The sequence below is a fragment of the Moschus berezovskii genome, chromosome 11 (assembly GCF_049115385.1).
Source record: "Moschus berezovskii isolate FMDL1 chromosome 11, NW_MosBer_1.0, whole genome shotgun sequence".
NCBI lineage: Eukaryota > Metazoa > Chordata > Mammalia > Artiodactyla > Moschidae > Moschus > Moschus berezovskii.
The window spans coordinates 59,458,537-59,483,469 of NC_142470.1; the positions used below are offsets into that span (position 1 = coordinate 59,458,537).

Below are 24,933 nucleotides of genomic sequence, written 5' to 3' on the forward strand. Positions count from 1 at the left end.
GAGGAGGTTTCCCAAGAAGTAACAGAGGAAATCTCTTTCATCCTCCACACCTGGAAAGGCCCCTGAACACAGGGCTCTTTCTCTCTTTCCCTTTGACTGGGGTGGTAGATTCAGATCAGCTCTTTAGCCCACACTGGGGGGCCGGGGATCACGTTCTGAAAACAAGTTGCTTACTTCCTACAGGTAGAGAGCAGCCGGCAGGGGTGGGGGTGGGGCTGAGTCAGGATGTAAGGGAAGGGGATGTGAGAGCCTCCTTCCTCCTTTGAATTTGGCCATCACTGGGGGAGGGGGCACACCCTTGCTTCCCACTGAGAGGAAGGGAGGGGAGGAAACCAGCATTGCCCCAGACCCTCCTATCTGTGGTCATTCAATGCCAACAGCAAGATCAAGAAGGAGATACCACTGGAGCCCCCATTTCAAAGGAAAGAACAGGTTCACAGAGGTCAAATAGCTTGCTCAAGGTTATAGAGCTGGTAGAGTAAGACCCTGTTATCCAGCCACCGCAGCGCGTACCACTGATTTCCATTGTAGAGATTTTTAAAAAAATCATGATTTAGGAACAAATCCCTCATTGATGGCTATTTAAACTGATTCCAGTTTTTTAATATTATAATCACCAGAGCCTCTTTTAACAGAAGCTGTTTCTTTTTTTCAAGCTTTTTCTTTCTTCCCAATTATAAAAGTAATAGGTGATTGTTGTTAAAAAAAAAAAAATTCACAGACCATAGAAATGTACGATGCAGAAATGGAAATTCCCCAGTGTAATTGCCATTAACCGTTTGGAGTCTATCTTTCCAGACCTTTTTCTATGCATATAGGAACAAATATGTCCAGAGGTCTTGATATATTATTAGAGAAAAAAATCAAGCAAAATGATTCTATGTTCTTTGTTTTACGTTATACACTATATTTTATATAAGATTCCAAGTTTTGGTTTAGAAAGTACATGCAGAAGGACTTCCCTGTGGTCCAGTGGCCCAGTGCAGGGGGCCATCCCTTGTCAGAGAACTAGATCCTACATGTCCCAACGATGAGTTCACATGCTGCAACTAATACTTAGCACAACCAAGTAAGTAAAAAGAAACAAATTTAGAAAAAAGATAAGACAGAATTTTTAATAAATAAAAAGTACATGGAATTTTTAATAAACTTTTTTAAAAAAAGTACGTTTTGGAAGAATAAGAAACTTTAAAATACCAATTTTACACATTTCTGCAATGTTCTGTACTTGGATTTTTAAAATCTCTCTTCATAGAAGTATAATGTACATTAGCTATATATGAAAGTTGAGGGCTTCCCAGGTGGCTCAGTGGCAAAGAATCCGCTTGCCAATGCAGGAGACACAGGTTCAATCCCTGAGTCAGGAAAATCCCCTGGGGAAGGAAATGGCAACCCATGCCAGTATCCTTGCCTGGGAAATTCCATGGATAGAGGAGCCTGGTGGGCTATAGTCCTTGGGATTGCAAAAGAGTCAGACACGACCTAGTGACTAAGCCACAATATGAAAGTTGACATCTCATGACTATACAGCTCTATGACTTTTCACAAACTGAATACCCCCTGGGATCAACTCCCACATCGAAAAACAAAACATGTGCACCCCAAACTTCTGCTCCCTTCTCATGATCATCCTTGCACCAAGGGTACCCATATCCTGACTTCTAACTTATATACATGTGCTGTTTTTTAAAATCTGTGCTTGAATTTTAACAGTGACCACATATTACATTTAAAAAGAGAATAATCTGGAACTTTCTAGGCAGTCTGGTGGTCAAGACTCTGTGCATCCATTGCAGGGGACTCAGGTTCGAGTCCTGATTGGGGAATTAAGATCCCACATGCCTCACAGTGAGGCCAAAATAAATAAATAAATAATAAAAAGAGAATAATCCATACAGATGTTAAAATAGATGCAGATGTAGCGGTCATCATTTGATGGCAGCGAATAGGCATCAGTTCTTTTCTTCACAGCTACATGGAGTCCCTTGCACAGCATTTGATCTAACTGCCTCTTTTTAAGGGAAATTTGGATTGATTCCAAGTTTTGGCTCACAGGCAACACTCCAAGGAACAACCTGATGCATATTTCCGTGCCATATCACTTTGGGGTGTGTTTCATTAAGATACACGCCGGGATGTGTTTCTTTAAGATACACACCAACAGGTGAAACTGCTAGTCAAAAGATAGCTAAATCAAGAAACATTTTTGGATATTTTGCTGTAACAGCCCTATAGAAAGCAATAAATGCCCTGTTACTTCTTCAAAACAAGAGTCAGGTGCTGAGTGCAAACCTCCTCACCGCAGTCCCCCTCACTGGCAGCCAAGTCTGCACACCTGGCTCCCAAGGCAGATGGAGCCCAGGCGGCACCGAAAACAGAGGGGTGCCCCTCCCCCACCCAGACCCCCAAACCTCACTCCATGAGAGCGTGCAAACAACTAAACGCTGCCACAAAGACAGCGGCTGGGAGATGCAGTTAAATTAGCAGAGCTCATAGAGGGATGAGGCCGTTGAGGCCTGCTCTTAACTTCCTCTGCGGACGGGGTGTGACCTTCAGGGAGAGCAGAGTGCACATCTGGGCCTTAGTCTCTTATTAAATAGGGCATCTCGGAGCTAAGTGAACCCTGGAAGACTCCAGTCCAGGCTTCCCTGATGGCTCAGATGGTAAAGAGTCCGCCTGCAATGCGGGAGACCCAGGTTCAATCCCTGGGTCGGGAAGATCCCCTGGAGGAGGAGATGGCAACCCACTCCAGAATTCTTGCCTGGAGAATTCCATAGACAGAGGAGCCTGGTGGGCTAGTCTGTGGGGTTGCAAAGAGTTGGAAATGACTGAGCGACTAACACTACACTACTAAATAGGGCATCTTGGAGCAAAGTGAACCCTGGAGGACTCTGGTCTAGATTAACCTGGCCCTTTCTGCTGAACCGTCAGCCTCAGAAGACAACCCGTTCTGTTGACGTCACAGCTGGTGGGCAGAAAATGTTTGCTTCTCTTCCGCACTTCCTTCATCTAAGCCCTTCTGACTCCCATCCACCACAACTAGACCTGCCCTGCCCTCCGACTCCACAGGGAGCCTTTCAGATGCCAGATGTTTCACACCAGCCCAAGTTACAGTCACATTCTGTGGCTGCCAGAGGCCTCTGCATGGAGCCTGGTTTGTCATTGCCCTTCTTAAATGACACCTCCCAGCCCAGGGCAGGCCAGGAAATGCAAGTGGGACTCTCTCCTCCTTTGACCTGGGTCGTGTGCTTCTGTTAACGTTGCCAAAGGTTGATTCTTCTTTGGCCTGATAGCTCTTAAGTTGCTCAAGTGTGGGCTGGGAAACTAAGATAAGATCCAGGAGCTCTTATGACTTCTCCATTCCGGCTCAGCATCTTCTCCTTGCATCTTTCTTCTCTGACTACTGAAGCTGAGAGACAGTAAAATATTAATGAACATGTGGCAGAGACCCTGAGGTCTCTCACCTTTCTCTCTCTCTCTTTTTATTTTTTGATGTGGGTCATTTTTAAAGTCTATTTGGTTTGTTACAATGCTGCTTCTGTTCTATGCTTTGGTTGTTTGGCCAGGAGGCATGCAGGATCCAAGCTCCCCAAACTGGGGAGACTGAACCCCTGTTTCCCACGTTGGAAGGTGTAGTCCCAACCGCTGAACCACCAGGGAAGTCCTTCTTACCTCTTTTTTGTACAAGTTCGCCTGCCTCATGGCCAGGCATCCCCAGGGTTCCATGCTCAGTAGAAACGAACAGGTGTTAGTGAAAGCAGTTTGGGGGTTGGGCTGGAGCGGGGGTTGGCCCTGGAGGCACCTGCTTCTTGGCTCTAGGTGCCCTGGGTGCTTCCATCCCCTCCAGGCTTTCTTTACGGCTACAAAGAGGACTACGGCATGTTTGGGGGCAAATGAGGGTGGTGCTAATGGTAAAGAACCCTCTTGCCAATGCAGGAGACATAAGAGATGTGGGTTCAATTCCGGCTTGGGAAGATCCCCCGGAGGAGGAAATGGCAACTCACTCCAGTATTCTTGTCTAAAGAATCCCATGGACAGAGGGGCATGGCAGGCTACGGTCCACAGGGTTGCAGAGTAGGACACAACTGCAGCAACTTAGCACACACACACGAGGAGCTTCATGAAGAATGAAGCCATAGTCATTTTAACCTCGTTAATTTCTTAACTGAGCACAACATCTTTGCCGCATAGACGAGCTTTTGTGCATTTACTTCACAGGAGACATCTGCATTTTTTACTCAAGATTTTATTGTTACAACCAAGATATTATCATAAAAGGAACAGCGAGCAAGAGAAGAAATATATAAACCATGGGAGGGCAGAAGTGAAAGCCGAAGAACTTCCTAGCGGGAGATCAAGGGGCCTCTGGTCTCCCAGACCGCAAATTCCCAGCCCCAAAGGAGGTCCTCAGAAACTGAAGTGACCCTGAGAGCCAGATCAGCCCCTTGGAAGTCTCATTTCCAACCTGGGTCTGCTCTCAGGGGCCACCCTGTGGAAAGGCTTAGCCCTGGGGAAGACCAAGGGGACCCATCCCATCACCATCCCATGAGAGATTCAGATCTCAGTGTCATTGCCCTCCCTGGGCAAAGAAATGTCAACACAAAGTTCCCAGCCCAACCCAGGCTGAGTTACAGGAGCCAGAAGTGGTGCACTGGGTGCCATTTTGTTCTCAGTCCTCCAGTGTGCCTTGCAAGTAGCAGGAAGTGTTGTGGAGTTCTGAAGCCTTCTCTTTAAGATAGCCAGTGACCATGTAACAAGTTGATCCCAAGCATGAGGCCCATAGAAAGAACTTGCAGTAGTTAAAAACAGGCAGATTCTGCGGTTTCAGTGACATTTCCACGGCTGAGTGTCTCCATTCTCTCTCATTTCTCTGGCTCTCGCTCATTACTGACCAATGTATTTTTGTAGCGGGACACCAGAAAACGTATTCTCTGATCACTTGTAAAACCTGAAAACAACAGGCAACTTGTGAAACCACTTATTTTCAGGCAAATAGCCACTCCAGTACTCTTGCCTAGAAAATCCCATGGATGGAGGAGCCTAGTAGGCTGCAGTCCGTGGGGTCGCTAAGGGTCGGACACGACTGAGCGACTTCACTTTCACTTTTCACTTTCACACATTGGAGAAGGAAATGGCAACCCACTCCAGTGTTCTTGCCTGGAGAATCCCAGGGATGGGGGAGCCTGGTGGGCTTCCGTCTATGGGGTCACACAGAGTCGGACACGACTGAAGTGACTTAGCAGCAGCAGCTATTGAATTTCCTCTAACAGAGATAAATAGCTCCTCAGGATGCAGGGCTCCAGTCCCAGTAAGTAGCCTAGGGCCAAGAGTTTTCTGTTAGAATGTTTTTAAGGCCCATCTTCATCATTAAGGAAAAATTAAAAATGCCTGGAGAAGGAAATGGCAACCCATTCCAGTATTCTTGCCTGGGAAATCCCACGGACAGAGGAGCCTGGCAGGCTACAGTCCATAGGGTAGCAAAGAGTTGGATGTGACTTACCAACTAACGCTAACACTTTTACGCTCAGGATGGGTTTTCTAGCTCCAGGTCACCTTTTGAGGAACTGCCTCATTTTGTACTGCTTTGTGTAAACATAAAGACTATTGTTTAAGACACATACACAAAATTAAAATGCTTATAAAATGCAGCCCTAAGAACTCTAGCTTTGAATAGTGTTACCTCTTGCGGTGCCTTCTAAGATAAGCGATTCACCCATGTGCATTAAGGGACCAGAGGAAGATGACCTGCTGACGGATGATTTTCTAAAGCCAGTTAGCAGGTGGGGAATGTCTGCCCCAAACTGCAACCTGAATTTGCAACAGCTGCTCTTTGAGGCCCAGGGACTATTTCATCCACACCTGGATCGTGAGAGTAAACCCAGAGGTGGTTTCCAAACCTCTTTTAGCCTCAGGAACCCTTTTGTTCAACGACATCTTACAGGTAAGTGTAACTATGGGCAACGGATGAGAGGAGAGCTATTTGGAATGAAGAGCGTGAAGGGGCTCGGGTCCCACCTAGGGCCACCCCCAGCCCCTTGCTCGCCTGACCTGATCCTCAGAACCCCTGCGTTTGCCACAGCATGAGGTCTGGCAACAGACTCCCCCTACACTGGCATCAAATCACCAGGGGAACAAGTTAAAACAAAGTAGTGGGAGCGAGGCAGAGTCATCACAGGCAGTACCCTGATGGGGAGACATTTTCCATAAAAGGTCACCCCAAGGAAGATATGAACGAAACACACCGGAGGTCTAGGGTGAGACAAAAACTCTTAAGTTACTGTCTCCTAAATGTGGGGGAGTTTCTAAATCCAGCACATGAAGTAAAAACTGCAGACCATCAAAATGATCACCGAAGGACTTCCCTGGTAGTCCAGTGGTTAAGAATCTGCCTGCTAACACAGGGGACACGGGTTCGATCCCTGGTCCTGGAAGATTCCAGCTGCGAGGCAACTGAGCCTGTGCGCCACAATTACTGAGCTCACACTCTAGAGCCCAGAAGCCCCAACTACTGAAGCCCACATGCCCAGAGCTTGTGCTCTGAAGCTAGAGAAGCCACCACAATGAGAAGCCTGCACACCGCAACCAGAGAAAATCTGCTCACAGCAATAAAGACACAGTACAGCAGCCCCCAAAAAAAAATCATCAAAAAAATATGAAATGTAGCAGGCATGTTTAAGCAACTGTATAATACAACAAGTATAAATATACACAAATACAATGTGTATGATAATCTAGAACATATAGTATAGTGAGCATATTTGAAAATTTATAATTTCAGAATATTTAAAAATACATTGCGGTCTTCCCTGGTGGCTCAGTGGTTAAGAATTTGCCTGCCAATGCAGGAGACACAGGTTCAATCCCTGATCCAGGAAGATCCCTCTTGCCTCAGGGCAACTAAGCCCAGAACACCACAACTACTCAGCCTATACTCTGGAGCCCAGGAGCTGCAACTGCTGAAGGCCGAGAACCCTAGAGCCTGTGCTCCACAAGAGAAGCTTCCGCAATGAGAAGCCCTTGCACCACAACTAGAGAGTAGCCCCTGCTCACTTAACCTGGAAAAAAGCCTGTGTCATAAAGAAGACCCAGCATCGCCAAAAATAAGCAAATAAATAAAAATAAACATTTAAAAAATACTTAGCATGTTGCATACTTGAAACTATTATAATATTGTATGCCATTTATAATCAACAAGAAAACATTTTGTGTCTTGGTTGCTGGGCTCATAAAATTGTCTTTTATAAGTAGCAAGAGCTGGTGCTTGGACTCCAAGAATACAGGAGCTGGGCACTTGGAAGGTGTTTCCCCAGAAAGTCCTTCCAATAGCCACGTGGTTGTTACTGCTGTCCCATTTTATAGATGAGGGATCAGAGGCTCAGAGAGGTGAAGTGACTTGCCTGCGGTCATAAGGATGGTGAGTAGCAGACAGAATTCAAACCAAGATCTGCTTGAATGGAGCCAGAGCTCTTGATCCTCAATCTAGGGGCAGAAACTTTCTTTTTTTTTTCAAGCACCTCTACATAGAGGGGAATGTAATTAATGAGATAGGTAGATGTGAAACTATCTCTGTTTTGAGGCAGAAAAATCGGTCCAAGAGCACTGCCCCTGGCCAAACAGTGGTCCAGAAGCCCTTCAGTATGGAAGCAGCAAGCAGCCTTGGCTTCTGCTGGAGCTTACACAGTTCAGTGGGCCTAAAGTGCAAGTTTGTTGCCCCTGTGTCTGTGTGACTCAGCCAGTGGGTTTTCTGACTCCTGGGACCCAGGTGGGGTCAAGTCCAACACACAACACTAGCCAGGAAGGAATTCCACTGCCCGTGGGGTCAACTGACTTGTCTTCAAGTTCCATTCTGCTCTCTACTGCCCCAAATGCTTTGAGCAGGTCTTGATCTGTAAAAATAACCCTCTTATGTCATGCAGGACCAAGTTTAATGAAATAACAGGTGGCAAAAGTTTGGGATATCCTACTGGTTCTAACCGAGCAGGAGTTGATTGTTTATTCAATAACCTATAGTGGAAAAGAATCTGAAAAATAAAATATATATAACTGCATCACTTCGCTGTACAACCGAAACTAAAGCAACAATGTAAATCAACCATACTGCAATTAGGAAAAAAAAAAGAGTTCACTGTTATCCTCAGAAAAGCTAAGAGCCAAGTCTTACCATACTTGACATAAACAACTAGCTGTATGCTGTTTGCTTAGTTTCTCTCTTTGTCTGAACTCTATCACCACATCTATTTATACAGTGTGTGAGTTTTTGAAGGTGGTGTCTGGCTGGGGCTCCTCAGATGCCTGTGAGCAGCCGCCAGGGATGAGGGCCACACCCAGGGCTGCAGGCTGGGCACTTTTTCAAGACCTCAACCACTTACTGTTTTAAGAGACGAAGCCGGGCTCTCCTCTGCAGGCCTGGAAGGAGAAAACAAAAGTGCTGGTTGATATGGGTTGTGAACTGCAGATACCAAGCCCCAGAGAGCAGAGTGATGAGAGGGACAGCCAACATCTAGAATCACTTCTTTTGGTTCCAGGCTCTGCTCCAAAAATTTCATGGGTTTTAACTCCTTTAATGCTATGAGCTGAATTTTATTATCTCATTTTTCATACGGGGAAACTGATCTAGAGAACGAGTGTGTAACTGAGTAACTTGCTTAAAATCCTGTAGCTAGTGAGTGAGTGTTTTCGTGCCCTTGAATGCACCACCTTGCTCTTCACGGCAGGTCACAAAGGAGAGGCTGTACAGACAGCTGGTCTTAAACCAGAGCTTGTGGACTCTGGGGGCGTGCACGAGTTCCCCTTGGGATGTAAGAAGGAAACATGAGCATGTGTATTTTCATGTTTATCTCATCCTTTTTATTTCTGAAGAACAGTTAATAATATACACAGTATTGAATTGGCCAAAAAGTTCATTTGGGATTTCTGTAAGATGGTACAGAGAAATCTGAACCAACATTTTGGCTAATGCAACATATTAAATAAACCCAGCTAACATAAATGTTAATAATGTATTAAATAAATATTTATAAGTATATATTAAATATATACATATATAATATATTAAAAATACAGTTAGTTGCAGTTAGTATTTATAATTAAAAGATTTTTTTTCACTGATGAGTTCATTGAGCAAAATGTTTGCAGACCCCTGAGCTCTAATGGTTCTAGAATGAAATAAATGGATCTTTTTTTGGGTGGCAATTATATGCAAAAGTGTGCACACCATGCATTTCCCTGTAGAGGGGGTCCATAATTGTGGTCATATGTTCAAAGGGGTCTGTGACTTATAAAAGAGCCACTGACCTAGTCCATGTTCCAGTGGGCCAAAACCTCTCATTTTATAGAAGCCCAGAGAGGGTGAGTGACTTGCTCAAGCCCAGAGTGGCACCGGTGAGCAGAAGAGTCAGGAGTAGAGTCTGGGGCTCTGGGCTCTTGGCCAGCTGTGCTGGCCTTCCCTGAAACTACCCTGAAAGTGAAAGTGTTAGTTTCTCAGTCACGTCTGACTCTTTGTGACCCCATGGACTGAAGCCCACCAGGTCCTTTGTCCATGGAATTCTCCAGACAAGAATACTGGAGTGGGTTGCCATTCCCTTCTCCAGGGGATCTTCCCAACCCAGGGATCAAACTTGGATCTCCTGCATTTCAGGCAGATTCTTTACCATCTGAGGCACCAGCTCCCCTGGGAGACCGTAGAAGGAGGTGATCCTATCCCTGAAGTGGCTGAGAACAGCAACCATCTCTGAGTTTCCCAACAGCCTCAAGGGGAGGATTTCTAGTTTTGGGGAGCAAAATGCAACCCCCAGTGTAATTTCCGTGCACTGTTTCCACCCCAACTGCTCCTGGGTGTCCTTGCTTACAGAGTACACGCCCTGGGGCAGGACTTTACAAAAACAACCCGGGGAGGTAGGTAATAAGGTTACCCTGGGTAGGGCCGCTGAGCCTCAGGGGGGCCAGGGCATCTGCCCAAGTCGCTAGATCAAGAGTTGAATTCAAATACAGGTTTGTCTGACTCCAGAAATGGGGTGGTCTCTGACTCCTGCAGCTTGGCCTCAGGCCAAGAATCACTTCTCAGAATTATCACGGGTTTGGAGTTGGAGGAGCAAACTTCCCACCAGGCTGCCACCTGCCTTGTTCCCCTAGAGAAGAAAGGACCCTCGGGGACACATCCAGCAGCAAAAGGAGTCACCATGCAGACCCAGGCTTGCCAGGTGGCTCAGTGACAAAGAATCTACCTGGAGAAGGAAATGGCAACCTACTCCGTACTCTTGCCTGGGAAATCCCATAGACAGAGGAGCCTGGCAGGCTACAGTCCTTGGGGTTGCAAGAGTAGAACACGACTAAGCGATTGAGCAAACACATGCACGTGGCAGCCCAAGAGGGCACAACTTACAATGCAGGTGGATGGCCACACCGAAGGACACCAGAAGAATCAGGACACTGGCCACCAGGAGGCCGATGATGAGTGGGGCACAGGACAGACCTGGAAAATACACACATATTGAATGAACATTTGAGATGTGCAGATAAACACAAAGAAGGAAAAATCCACAGGAAGCCCCACCCACCCCACTCAGAAAATACCACTTTTTTGCACGCTTCCTTCTAGTCTTTTCTTGGCTCTTTAAACATATTAAAATCATTTCATATATAAAACTTCAGGAAAATGAAAGTGAAGTCACTCAGTCGTGTCCGACTCTTTTCGACCCCATGGACTGTAGCCCACTAGGCTCCTCCATCCATGGAAATTTCCAGGCAAGAATAGTGGAGTGGGTTGCCATTTTCTTCTCCAGGGGATCTTCCCGACTCAGGGATCGAACCTGGGTCTCCCACGTTGCAGGCAGATGCTTTACCGTCTGAGCCACCAGGGAAGCCCAATCTTCAGGTCCCACATCCAAATTTAAACAGTTAATAAACTCAGTAGCTACTTTCACGCAAAATGAGATAGAAAATTTGCATGCCTGGTAATAGGGTTTTTATTATTTATTTTAAAAAATTTTAATTTTAGAAGAAACAGCTGAACATATTTTCACTGTAGCTCCACAGAAGTAACTACTATTGTTAATTTGCATATGCTACTGCTGCTGCTGCTAGGTCGCTTCAGTCGTGTCTGACTCTGTGCAACCCCATAGACGGCAGCCCACCAGGCTCCACTGTCCTTGGGATTCTCCAGGCAAGAACACTGGAGTGGGCTGCCATTTCCTTCTCCAGTGCATGGAAGTGAAAAGTGAAAGTGAAGGCGCTCAGTCGTGTCCAACCTTCACAACCCCATGGACTGCAGCCTACCAAGCTTCTCTATCCATGGGATTTTCCAGGCAAGAGTACTGGAGTGGGTTGCCATTGCCTTCTCCAATTTGCATATACACATATGTAATTTACATAGACACATCACAAATAGTTTTTTTTTTTTTTTAGTTTATTTTTAATTGGAGATAATTGTTTTACAGTGTTGTGCAGGCTTCTGCCATACATCAACATGAGTCAGTCATAGGTATACACAGGTCTCCTCCCTCCGGAACCTCCCTCCCACCCCTCTAGGTTATGACAGATCACCGGGCTGAGCTCCTTGTGCTATACAGCAATTTCCCATTACCTCACACTGGTCAGAATGGCCATCACCAAAAAGTCTACAATAAATGCTGGAGAGGGTGTGGAGAAAAGGGAACCCTCTTGCGCTGTTGGTGGGAATGTAAATTGATACAACCACTATGGAGAACAGTATGGAGATTCCTTAAAAAACTAAAAATAAAATCACTATGACACAGCAATCCCACTGCTGGACATATACCCTGAGAAAAGCATAATTGCAAAAGACACATGGACCCTAATGTTCATTGCAGCACATATAGTTTTAAAAATATAGAGGCTTATACAGTACAAATTGTTCTGCAACCAGGCTTTTTTTTTAAACATGCCAGCATATTCTTTTTTCTAACAGCATGTCATCTGAAGTATGGCTGGAGTATTTAGCCATTAATGTACGTTTTGTTTGTTTTTTGCATTTTACAAGTAAGGCTACAGAGAACATCCAGATATGTTTCTCCCTGTGCAGGAGCCTGCCCAAGGCAGACACTGAAAACAAGAACAACTAACCATAGACTATATCCATTTTCCATAATAACAGATACTGTAAAATGCCTTCCAAAAAGGCTTCACTGATTTCTATTCCTAATCACAAGTCATGTACCCTGCCTACCCCTGACATTATCAGAGATTTTAATTTTTGCAGAGCAGTGGGAGAAAAATAATATTTCATTTCAATTTTCTACTTGCCAATTTCAGCCTATTTTCATGTATTAACCATGCATGATTTTTCTTCTATGGGTTGCCTATTTGTCCTTCTGCCCATTTTGTAAATTATGTAAACAGCAGAGTTTATATCAAATATAAACTGATACCCCAAATCCTTCTCTGATACTCTTCCTTTCCCTATGACTGGTCCTTGTAAGTAGCTAAGCAGGCGGACTCAGAACCCATGGGTGAAAAAGGCAAGGCTGCAGACTGATGCCCAAGGTTGAAAAAGAAAGCGTTTTGGATGTCAGAGAAGGGGTAGAATGTTGACTGAAGATCCGTTATGTGTCAAGTACAGTACTAACTGCAAACCTACATCTTGTGAGGAAAGAAGGTATAACTATAATTTTTATCTCTCATTTTACAGTTCAGAAAAAACAAGATTCAAAGAAGTTCAATTACCTGCCCAAGGCCACCTGGATAGTAAAAAGCAGGGTCTGGATACAGACTCAAGTCGCCTGAATTCTACAGTCCCTGCCAGTCTCATTGTACAGCTTTAGGGCAGGAGAGGTGGTGGGGAGGGGTGGGGTGGGGAAGAGAGGAAGGAAATAGCATGGGCTGCTCTTGGGGAGGGAACCGCCATCGCCAACGCTGGATGGTGCTACGTGGAGAGGAAAGTTCGGTGAGAGGCCCTGGGAGGTCCTTTTCCCTTCTGAGATGTGAAGCTTCTATCTGCCTCCCTCTCATCTCCATGGGTTTCCTAACCTGGACGAACCTCAGAAATATGATGCGAAGTGAAAGAAACCAGGCATGAAAGACCATCTACCATATGATTCCATTTGTACGAAATGTTCAGGAGAGATGAATCTATAGTGACAGAATGTAGATTAGCAGTTGCCAGGGGCTGGGAGGGGGGACAGATTAGCTATAAATAGGCACAAGGGATCTGAGAGTTTGGTGATAGTTGCATTACTCGGTACATTTATTAAAAATCACTGAGTCGTGCACTTAAAATGGGTGAATTTTATGACATGCAGATTATACCGGGATAAAGTTTTAAGTAATGGAGGTGGGCATAAGCTGCAGGGATGTGGAAGGTAGAAAGACCCTTTTCTTCTGGGCAGAGAGGGGTCGGGGAGGCCTCCTGAGCTATGACCTGAACTAGAGACCTAGACACAGCTAAAGGTCCTCGGTGAAGTGTGATCACCTCCCCAAAATGTGACTCCAGGGAAAGCTACTGCTAATTCTTACCACAATTAGAGAGTAGCCTCTGCTCACCACAATTAGAGAAAAGCCTGTGCAGCTATGAAAATCCAGCACAGCCAAAAAACAAATAAAAACTTAACAACAACAGAAACAAAGAATAACGCTGCTGGGAACATTCGTGTGCAAGTGTTGGGCCGATAGATCCTTCATTGGGGCGCTGGTAGCTTAGTGGTAAAAAAAGTCCGCATGCCAACGCAGGAGATGCAAGTTCGATCCCTGGTTGGGGAAGATCCCCTGGAGAAGGAAACGGCAACCCATTCCAGTATTCTTGACTGGGAAAACCCATGGACAGAGGAGCCTGCTGGGCCCCAGTTCATGGGGTCGCAAAGAGTCAGACACGACTTAGTGACTGAGCACTGCGTCCTTCATTAAGTTTCGTCCTGTGACGATTTACAAGTGTGTCCCCCACTAGAATATGAGTGACTGGAAAACAGCACTGCTGTCGCACTCAGCTCTCCTTTAGACTCCAGCTCAGGGCTAGAGGAATAGGCTAGAGTCCACACTTGGGAAGAGTTTGTGGAAGGAAGGGAGGGAGAGAGGGAGGAAGAGGGTTGGCTGTGCTTCTGAGAATCCAGAGGAATGGGAGAACTCACCTTTCCGAGTCACTGGGTTTGGGAATCGGCACACTTTCTTTTTAGGGCTGGTCTTCCTGGTTGGCTGGGGAGAGGTAGGAAGTACATCAACTGCAAAAGCAAGCAAGACACATGTCTTAGCCAGGTAAAGAGCAGGTGGACTCAGAGACAAAACTTACAACTGCATGTCTGATACTCAGGTATTAAAGTCCTTCTCAGTGTTCCCTAGGCTGTCAAGGGCTTGAAGGTAACGGATCAATGGGAGTTTTGATCTAGTAACTCTCAGATGGATCTGAGGGCTCAGAGATGGAGGTCAACTTGGGGTCCTGGAGACAGGGGCTCTGGAGCCATCCAGATATGAAAAGCACCCCAACACCCCTGATCAACCACTGCATGGACTTCAAGGAGATCAAACCATTCTCCTAAAGGAAACCAACCCTGAATATTCATTGGAAGGACTGATGCTGAAGCTGAAGCTCCAACACTTTGGCCACCTGATTTGAAGGGCTGACTCACTGGAAAAGACCCTATGGCTGGGTCAAAGGAGAAGGAGGCAGTGAGAATGTGACGATTAGAGAGCATCATCATCCCAATGGACATGAATTTGAACAAACTCCAGGAGATAGAGGAGGACAGAGGAGCCTGGTGTGCTGTAGCCATGGGGTTGCAAAGAGTCAGACACGATTTAGCAACTGAACAACAGTAATGACTAGGGGCAAGTCCTATCGCTTCTCTGTGAGGGGACCCCCATATCTCCTTTCTAAGGTGGTGTGAGAATGAAACGGGACAGTGAGCCCAGCAAAGTAGTTAGTATGGATGGCTTCACCTTGCTGAAGATCTTGAGCTACATCTGGAGTCCCCTAGCCCTTGGCACGGCCAACCCCAGAGCCCTCCTCCCTATGCGAGTGGAAGAAGCTGGAAGAAAGGAGGTGGTGCCTTTTTCTGTGTGGACAATACCAAGCAGGTTGGGAGGTTGTGTAGGCTGAGATTTTCTTTCTCAACCTCAATGGTTAAGAATCTGTGCTTCCACAGCAGGGGGCACAGGTTCAATCCCTGGTCGGAGAACTGAGATCCCACATGCCTTGGCACTCAACCGAAAAAAAAAAAAAAAAAGCAAACATATGTTATTAGAGGGACCTTTAGACTAGTCTCAACCTTTAATTTCAAAGGTGAACACTAGTGATGTAAGGGGCTGACCCCTTCGAGGCCCCACAAAGGAAATGGCCCAGCTGGGGTCCGCAAGTTCCTCTCCTGACTCCAGGTGGGTAATGCCTCTCTTTCATTCTAATCCACTGTCATATGGCTGAAGTGGTGGGACAGAGCAGGGGGACAAGCCCACAGGGCAAAGGGAAACACCCGAGGCTCAGGCTCGACAATCCAACCCCCTGCCTCTGACAGCTGGGGAAAGACATTTCACTGATTTTCTGCAAAATGGTAGGAGAGGGAACTGTGTGACACGTGAACTTGGACTCTAGAGTCAAGGGCACTGGGAGGGGCAGCCAGTGTTTGATCCTCTGGGTCTGGCATCTTCCATATAAAATGTTGACCCTTTGGCCCCTCACCACCCTGAGACATGGGCGGTAGAGAAATTGTGCCCCCTGCTCTGCATGATCTGGGGGGTTTCAAGAAGACCCAGTGAACCAGAATTAACCCTTACCAAGCTCCTACCTCGTGCTAGTGGTTGTGCCAAGCACGTCAGCTTAAGCTTACTGAACCAACAACTCTGGGGGTGGGCACTAGTTTCTCCATCTTAACCCCAGAAAGCCTTGGCTCAGAGGGTTGAAATAAGTTCAAGTTGCTTATTTGAACTTGCTCAAGTTCAAGAGGCAATAAACAGCGGGGCCGGCATCTGAGCCAAAGAATGCCTTTACTAGGTTCTCACGCCACACAGTGCCTAAGGGGCGAATGTATTTTGACAAAAAGTTAAGCACGGAGACTTCCCTGGTGGTCCAGTGGTAAAGAATCCGCCCTGCAATGCAGGAGTGGTGGGTGTGATCCCTGGTCAGGAAACTAAGATCCCACATGCCATGAGCAGTTGAGCCCATGTGCTGCAAATACTGAACCCGGGCTATCTGGAGCCTGCCCCACAACCAGGGAGTCTGAGCACCGCATCAAAAGAGCCTGTGTGATGGAGCGAAGATTCCACATGCGGCAAATAAGACCTGATGCAGCCAAATGAATGATAAGTTTTTAAAATTTAAAATAAAAGTTAAAGAAATTTTTAAAAGTTAAGCACCTCAGGTCATCAAGGTATTGAAGGAAACGGTTGTAAAGGGGAAGAATGGCCTTAGTCTCATGTTCTGAAAGCCTGGGAGGAGCCCGGCCCTCAGCTTAGGTGTCTCAGCCTGGCCTTCCTTTAGCCCTTTGAGTCCTCACTGCTCCAGAAGTGTTCATCTCCCTCCTTCCTACAGGCTCTCATTGGGGCAGTGGTGAGCCTGCAGGGGGCAGATCTACAGACCCCAGTGGCCTGGGGCCGTTGGGAGGTTTGTGGGGGAACTTGTTCTATTCTTTTGTTTTAAAATTTTTGGCCACACCACGTGGCATGTGGGCTCTCAGTTCCCTGATCAGGGAGCATGGAGTCCTAACCACTGGACCACCTTGGATTTTAATGTCTTCTTGCCCAGAGTCAGGAGTCCTTTATTCTTGATTACCCACCCTCACCTTCCCAGGTGGCGCTAGTGGTAAAGAACTCACCTGCCAACACAGGAGACTTAAGATACGTGGGTTCGATCCCTGGGTCAGGAAGATTCCCAGGAGAAGGGCATGGCAACCTACTCCAGTATTCTTGCCTGAAGAATCCTCATGGAGAGGAGCCTGGTGGACTACAGTCCACAGGTCGCAAAGAGTCGAGCACGAATGAAGTGACTTAGCACGCACGCACCCAGTTCAAATCTCCCCGCTTCTCTCCTCTTTGAAAGGGGCAGGACTTTTGAGCCCATGGTGTCTTGAGGTGCCTGAAAAAAGCCTGGCTTCCCCCCAATACTTCCTCTACCATCCAAGTGCATGGTAAGTTGATTTAGTCATGTCCAACTCCATGTGACCCTAAGGACTGTAGCCCGCCAGGCTCCTCTGTCCATGGGGATTCTCCAGGCAAGAATACTGGAATGGATTGCTCTGCCCTCCTCCAAGGGATCTTCCCGACCCAGGGATCAAATCCACATCCCTTATGTCTCCAGCATTGGCAGGCAGGTTCTTTACCACTAGCATCCAAGAGTCCTCTTTAAACTGTCCTGATCTTCCAGCCAGAGGGTGAGCTCTTGCTCTGGAGTCCCCACCCCCGGGGAGATGATATGGTTGGGAGCACGTGCTTTGGGGAGAGATTGCCATTCCTGGGGAGCCAGGCAGAGTCAGGGGGTTGGGAAAATCAAAGCCAGGAGTGGGTAGGTAGTGGAGGAGGTGTGGGGAACTTCTGAAAGCCAGTTTTGCTTATTTCACCATCCACCTTTCTTAGCCCCTGAAATCTTTTGAGTGGAAAGTGTGAGGCTTATAGAGACAAAAACAATAAACCAAACTCAAACCCCAAACTCAGAAGAGCCTAATGTTCAATACAAGAATCAGTTAACACCCATCCCTCCAGGCATGCCTCAGCTTCTGGTGCGAGAGTTATCCCCATCCTCCCCACCTCCTGATTTAAGACCCAGAGCGGGAAGGGACAGTTGGGGAGTTTGGGATGGACATGTACACACTGCTGTATTTAAAACGGATAACCAAAAAGGACCTACTGCGCAGCACAGACAACTCTGCTCAATGTTATGTGGCAGCCTGGATGGGAGGGGAATTTGGGAGAGAATGTATACATGTCTATGTATGGCTGAATCCCTTTGCTCTTCACCTGAAACTATCACAACACTGTTCATTGGCTATACCCAATACAAAATAGAAAGTTAAAAAATAAAAGAAGATCGGAGGCTGGTGACATGTGAAGAGGGCATCACTCTGGCTTGTGTCTCCTTAATTATGCTGCTATGTCTGCACCTCCCATGCCGAGTGGTACAACTTGTGGGGACCCCCTGTCCCTCTCAGTGCTCCAGCCTAAGAAGAGCTCAGGTGAGAGGGAAGCAAGACAGTGGGAGGCCCACTGGGGGTTGGCCTTGACCATGAGTTAATGGGGAGGGGGCTGAAGCCAGATGTTGTCCTTTGAGAATTCCTTTACACCTTTGATAGTTTAATCCTCACTGTCCAACACGGCAGCCACCTGCCGCGTGTGCTACAGAACATGTTAATGCGGCCAGTCTGCCTCAGATGTGCTGTTCATGTAAAATACACATCGAGCACTTAGTATGAAAAGAAAATGTAGACTATATCAGTAATAAATTGCATACTGATTTCATGCTGAAATAATAATATTGTCCATAAACTGGGTTAAACAAAATGTATTATTTAAATTAATTTCACTTGTGTCTTTTGACTTTTTTTGAATGTGGCTACTTTCTAGAATTTTTTTTTCTTTTTCGGCCAAGGTTTGTGGGATCCTAGTTCCCTGACCCAGGATTGAATCAGGGTCCTAGGCAGTGAAAGCGGTGAGTCCTAATCACTGGACCATCAGGGAACTCCCTAGGAATTTTTAAATTACATCTGTAGCTCGAAATATATTTCTACTGCACTTGCTGACTTAACTTCTGAGGAACTGCAGTGTCTAAGGGCCAGAGGGAATCAGGGAGGTCCTTAGCAGTCCCATGATACAGATGGGAAAACTGAGGCCTGGGGGGAGGGGAATGACCTGCCCATGGGCACACGGTAAATTTGCAGCTGGGTCTGGGGTCTAGCCTCCTTACTCCCTGCAACTCTGAGCATGGGTTCAAGCCACGGGCCCCCATGCACAATGTGAATGCTCTTGTTGGGTATGTCCAGGCAGCATATTCTTTCCCTGTAGAAAGGATATTCTTTCCCTGTGGGCGCACTGGGAGGGGACTTCTACACTTGGTCTTGGCCAAAAGGCCGAGAAGCGATTGGGAAGGGACTTCTAGCAGGTGTTGGGACTCGGACCAATCTAGCCTCAGCCTCAGATGGGCCTAGAATGCTGCCCTGTTACGGGAAGAAGCAGCAATGCCCCAAAGCATCTCATTGCCAATGGGAATCAAACATCACCTGCCTCCCAGTGTGGCCGACAGCATGAAATGAAATAACTACATACAACCTTTGCACCAGCTTGGCTCTGGCTTACTGTTACTATTAACAGTAGTGTTTTAGAGAACCAGGCTTACGGTTGCCAGAGGAAAGGATGGGAGGGAGGGATAGCTAAGGGGAGTTTAGGACGGACAGGTACCCACTGCTATATTTCAAGTGGATGACCAGCAAGGACCTCCTGTACAACACTAGCAACTCTGCTCAGTGCTATGTGGCAGCCTGGATGGAGGGCAGTTCGGGGGAGAATGGATACATGCATATGTATAGTTGAGTCCCTTCACTGTTCACCTGAAACTATCACGATATTGTTTGTTAATCGGCTATACTCCAATACAAAATAAAAAGTTTCAAATACAACTTTCAGTCATGAAAAAAAAAAGACCAGTAGTGCTGTTGCTCCTGGAAGTCAACCCCTCCCTCCGAGCAGGGCTCGCTGAGAATGGGAGCCATCCCAGGACGTGGCACGCACTCAGCACCCAGTAGGTGCTCAGTGCTCATCTGTAGCACTGAGCCAGATCCTTACCCACACTCAGCTGAGTTCCCGTCCCAAAGATCAGGTTGGGTATCCCAATGATCATGCAGAAGTAGACACCACTGTCGGCAGGCTTCACACTTTGGAGCTTGAGCACATTCCGGGGAGAATTTCCAAGCACAGTCAGCTTCTCCTGCTCCACCTCCTTGCCATACACAGTCTTTCTGGCGGACTCCCAGTAGGCCAGGAACTCATACTGACTGTTAGCGCTCAGGGCCTGGCGCAGTCGCAGCCAGTAGATGCGTGCGTTAGTAGGTGTGGTTTTGGTTTCACAGGACAGTGTCACCGTCTGGTTGGTCTGAACCATCAAGGATGCAGGGGTCTGCAGGAGGGCCGAGCTGCTGTGCAGAGCTATGAGAAGCAGAAGGAGCAGAGACCATCAGCATCTTTTCTTGGCCGGGGCTGTGGGGTCCCAGAGTCAAACATGAGAGGAGAAGTGATGAGAGAGCCTGCCCAGCTGCAGGGCCCAGGGGCTGTGTGAAATACAGCTGGTAGTTCCAGGACTTAGAGCACCCTACCCCCCGGGGTGATCATCCATCAGGCAGGTGTTCATGATGCCAGCCTGACAAAGGCGACAGGGGAAAAAGTGCCACTTGTTGACTGCATGCTTCTATGCCTGGCTCTTGGCATAAATTACCTCCAACAAGCTTCAGACTTACTTTAGGATTTTTATCCCTACATGAGGAACTGAGGCCTGAAATGCCTTCTTCAAAGTCCTGCTTACAGCTAACAAGTGACCCAGGAGTCAAAGTCAATGATGTAGTCTGAAGTCAAAGCTGGTTGCCTTTCACCTTGTTCTGTGGCCACTCTGTGAAGACTTTCAAAAGGTTTCAGGTGGCTGAAGGAAACCCAGGTCAAGCTCAGAGAAGAGCTCAGAATTACTGGCAGAACACACGGCTGCTCTGGCCAACCTACAAGAGGACCGGTCACCGTTTCCAGACAGTCACAACAACCAGCAAGGGGAACTCACTGTCCCCCATAGACACAATCCCAGCCCATTACTCGTCAAGCCAGTAACTGACTGGTCTCTGTATCCCCACTCCTGAGTGGAGGGACAGACACCCCAGAAGAGGTGCTGGGAGTTCACTTTAGTCCCAAATGGGAAGCCCTGCAGGTAAGGCCTTGATCAGGAGGCCCAGAGCAGAGCTCACAGGCCTGGCCTTGAGCCCTGTCTGCGCCTCACACTGGTGGTGGCACCTCCGGCAAGCTGTGGACCCTGTCTCTTTCCTGGAAAAGGAGGGCGGTTTGATGCTGCTGCTTGCCTACCTCTCAGGCTTGCTGTTGCTGTTTAGTGTTGTTGAGTGTTTGACTTCTTCTGTGACCCCATGGACTGTAGTCTGCCAGGTTCCTCTGTCCATGGGCTTCTCCAGGCAGGAATACTGGACTGGCTTGCCACTTCCTTCTCCAGGGAATCTTCCAGACCCAGGGATCGAACCAGAGTCTCCTACACTGGCAGGCGGATTCTTTACCACTGAGCCACCTCTGAGACTCAGAATGTCCAAACAAGCACTGCAAACTGAACCTCACTGTACTTGGGTAAATCATCGTCTATGTGACACCTCTCAGCAGTTCTCACTGGAGGCAAACAAAATCTTAAGGAGAGAATTAGAAGGGGTCCTTCATGACCAAGTCCACCAAACAGAACCTGACTTGGTAAAGCTTTCATTTTAGCTGTGGGGCAGAGACGACTCTGCAGACCAGGACCTAGTTCCGGGAGCACTGAGGCCCAGAGAAGATACAGGCCTGAATGGGCAGAGGATGTTTGTGTGTGCATGCGTGTGTGTGTGTGTGTGTACCCAAGCCTTTCTGAACCCACATTCATTAGAAAAGACCCTGATGCTGGGAGAGATTGAGGACAGAAGGAGAAGAGGGCGACAGAGGATGAGATAGTTGGATGGCATCACCGATTCAATGGACATGAACTTGTGCAAACTCCGGGAGATGGTGTGGGACTGCAAGGCCTGGTGTGCTGCAGTCCATGGGGTCACAAAGAGCGGGACACGACTTGGCAACTGAACAACAAGCCCACATTCATAATCCTACTTGGGGCTCAGGCTCCTTGGCCTTGACCTTCTCTAACACTGAAGAAGCAAACTTCTGGACTCCCATCACAGATCACTCTGAGCTTTTACTCCCACTAAGAATGAAAAGATACCTGGGGCCCAAGTGGCTATTGAGTCTTCTCTCCTCTTCCTGAAAACCATGATGCCTTTTTGGCAAAGTAGAGATTCTTCATTGTTGGGGGTCATTGACCTCCCCCCATAGAGACTTCCCTGGCATCCAGGGATTAAGACTCCACCCTTCCACTGCAGGGGACACAACTTGAATCCCAGTTGGGGAACTAAGATCCTGGATGCTGTGTGGTGCAGCCAAAAGTAAATAATTTTTTTAAAAAAATTGATAATACTAATATTTATCAAACTGTGCTGAACATGGTTTAAGCATTATCTCATTTATTCCTCACCAAATTTTTCGGGAGGAAATAACACCTATTTTACACACAAGGAAACAGAGGCTCAGGGAGGTTAAGGACCTGCTTAAGGTCATACGGCCTCTATCTGGTAGATCAGATTTAAACCCAGGTCTGGGACCCCAGAACCTAAGCGTTGTGCCACTCTCTGAAATGAAGAAACCTGCAATCCTCTCTAGGATCCCGGTCACGGGCTCATGTGCATGTAGTGGGGCAGAGAATACACAGACTCCCCAGGCCCTTCTAAGAAAGCCCCAATGGGACCCCTCCAGAGACAGGTCAGAGGGGCTTTGGGGTCTTTGTGCAGATCCTTGCCTGCGTCCTGACTCAAAGACTTCCTGGCCCAGACACACCCTGGTTTCTCTCAGCCCACTTGCTTTTCAGCCCCTGGAGACAGAACCCCTGGCTGTGGTCGAATCCCACGTGTGCTCCGGTCCCAGGGCCAGGACTTGCCACAAGCATGGTCTCATTTGATTCATTTCATCGTCTCAGTCACCCGGTGATCCCACTCAGAGGTACCTGCTCTTTCTAAAATGATCCGCAGTAACTCGAGTCGCGTTGAATGGCCTAGACTAGTTTCTGCTAGAGATGCCATTGAGTTCACTAGGTCAGAGCCAGGCTGGCAGGCCGTGTCACCTTGGCAGGAGGACCAGTTTTGGAATTTTTGTATTAGAGAGCAAATCAACCACAAGTTATGGGCAGTTTGGGGTGGGGAGGGATTTCTTCTACAAGACAGACTGACTGGGCTGGCCAGAGGGATAGACTCCCTGCTTCGTTCTTGTTCCAACATTCCAACTCCATCGCTGCTTGTTCTGGAAGCCACACTGCCCAGGGAATATTCAGGAACCAAGTCACCCTGAGGGGGAACCCTGCCACACCTGTCTGAAAACTGGCAACAGCCTGGTATTTGGCGAACTGTCCTACACATACTTCCCTGGAAGTAATCAAAATGTGTCTATGGAATCCTGGGCCAAGAGATGGGCGCCAAAGCCAGAACTGGGGCCCTGGCATATGCCCTTCCTCTCTGGACCTCCCCATCTCTCTTTTCTTCTTTCCCATCTCCTTCAACACTCCCGGCTCCCTCTCACTTTCTCCCTCCTCTCTTCCTGGCTCTGTTTTCCTAGGTTCAGGCTTTGGGGGCAGAGGCTCAGTGCAGAGGCTCCGGGGACTCCCGGAGGTAATGGGCTTCCTGGGAGGTTTTCCATCCCCAGGAACCGAGGCTGCCTCCCGGGTGCCCCCGCAGATCCGGGGTCTGGGTACGGCATCCTGCGGGGACAGTTTTCCCCAAACTTCACGCCTCAGGCCCTTCCCGGGCCCAGCGCAGAGCCCTCGCATCCAGCCCCGCGCCCCCAGGGTCTCCCCGCCTTACCTGCCAGCTGCTGCGCGGCGAGGAGGAGCCACAGCCGCGCCTGCATCTCGGCGTGCCCGGGACACCCGGCCCCGCGGAGCTCGGCGGAGAAGGGCTGCTCCGGGCGCGGTGGGGGCGGAGGAGGGAGCGGGGCGCAGCGAGGGAGGGCCGTGGCCGGGGAGAGGGCGGGAGTCTGGTGTGAGGAAGGTGAGGTCTCCGCCCTCATCCTCCCCGCATTTCAAAGGTCTTGCCTGCGTTTCCAGCAGGGAGGCTACGCCGCCGCTGTCCCGCGCAAGTGACCGCGCGTGTGTGATCGCCTGTGATCGCCTTCTGCCCTGGGAGGTCAGAACAGGGTCCCGACTCCAAGCGACTCCAGATGAAGCAGCTGAGGCTCAGAGAAGTCAGAGTGCTCAGGAGGGTCCCTCGAGAGTGCTGATGAAGCATGACCCTAACTCCGGTCACTTCCTTCTATTTTGAGTCGTTACTTAACCGAGAGAGCCTTCCGGGTGCCCCGGGGCCAGCGGGGTCCGGAGTGACCAAGACCCAGGCCTGCCCTCAAGAGTACACACTTGAAAGGGTGAAGGAAAGCTAACTACCAGTGACACGGAGTCTGATGCTGAGAAAGGGGAGCTGGGGCCCCGGCTGGGCCAGGGGCACATCCAGACCTTGACCTTTAGAGTCCCGAAGAACTGAGAAAATTATTATGCCCTCTCTACCTTCCTCACACGTGTAATTCAGTGTTAAAATAACACTGAAATGGGGCGTTAGCAGCTGATCAACAAAGCTTCCCTGGTGGCCCAGGTTCAATCCCTTGGTCAGGAAGATCCCCTGGAGAAGAAAATGGCAACCCACTTCAGTATTCTTGCTAGGCAAATCCCATGGACAGAGGAGCCTGGTGGGCTATAGTCCACGGGATTGTAAGAATCAGACAACTTAGTGACTAAACCACCACCACTATACCTAGGATTATTATTGCAACATTATGTAGTAATTCTGTATTTAACTTTTTGAGGAGTTTCTACAGCTATTTTTATAGCAGCTATGCCATTTTACATTTCTACCAACAATGTATGAGGGTTCCAGTTTCCCCACATCCTCACAAACACCTGTTATTTTCTATTCTTTTTTTTAAAAATATATCCATTCTAGTGGCTGTGAGGTAGTATCTTAATGTGGTTTTGATTTGCATTTTCTTAATGACTAATGATGTTAGATATCTTTTCATATGCTTCTTGTCCATTTGTATTTCTTATTTGTATGTCTATTCAAATCCTTTGCCCATTTAAAATTTTAGGTTTTCTTTTTGTTGTTGAATTTTAAGAACTCTTTATATATTCTGGATTCTAGACTCTTCTTTGATATATGATTTGCAACTATTACCTCCCATACTGCTAGTTGT

General features: G+C 47.8%; 1 protein-coding gene across 1 annotated transcript; it reads right to left on the minus strand.

Annotated features, from left to right (window-relative positions):
• Positions 1-4,226: 4,226 nt before the first annotated feature.
• On the minus strand, positions 4,227-23,830 carry CD8B (CD8 subunit beta). Its single transcript, XM_055399960.2, has 6 exons — positions 23,556-23,830; positions 19,708-20,067; positions 14,079-14,168; positions 10,382-10,471; positions 8,370-8,406; positions 4,227-4,948 (listed from the first exon to the last, which is right to left on the minus strand). Exons 1-6 carry the CDS (start codon positions 23,758-23,760, stop codon positions 4,936-4,938), a joined length of 795 nt encoding a protein of 264 aa, XP_055255935.2. The 5' UTR covers positions 23,761-23,830; the 3' UTR covers positions 4,227-4,935.
• Between the last annotated feature and the right edge of the window lie 1,103 nt (positions 23,831-24,933).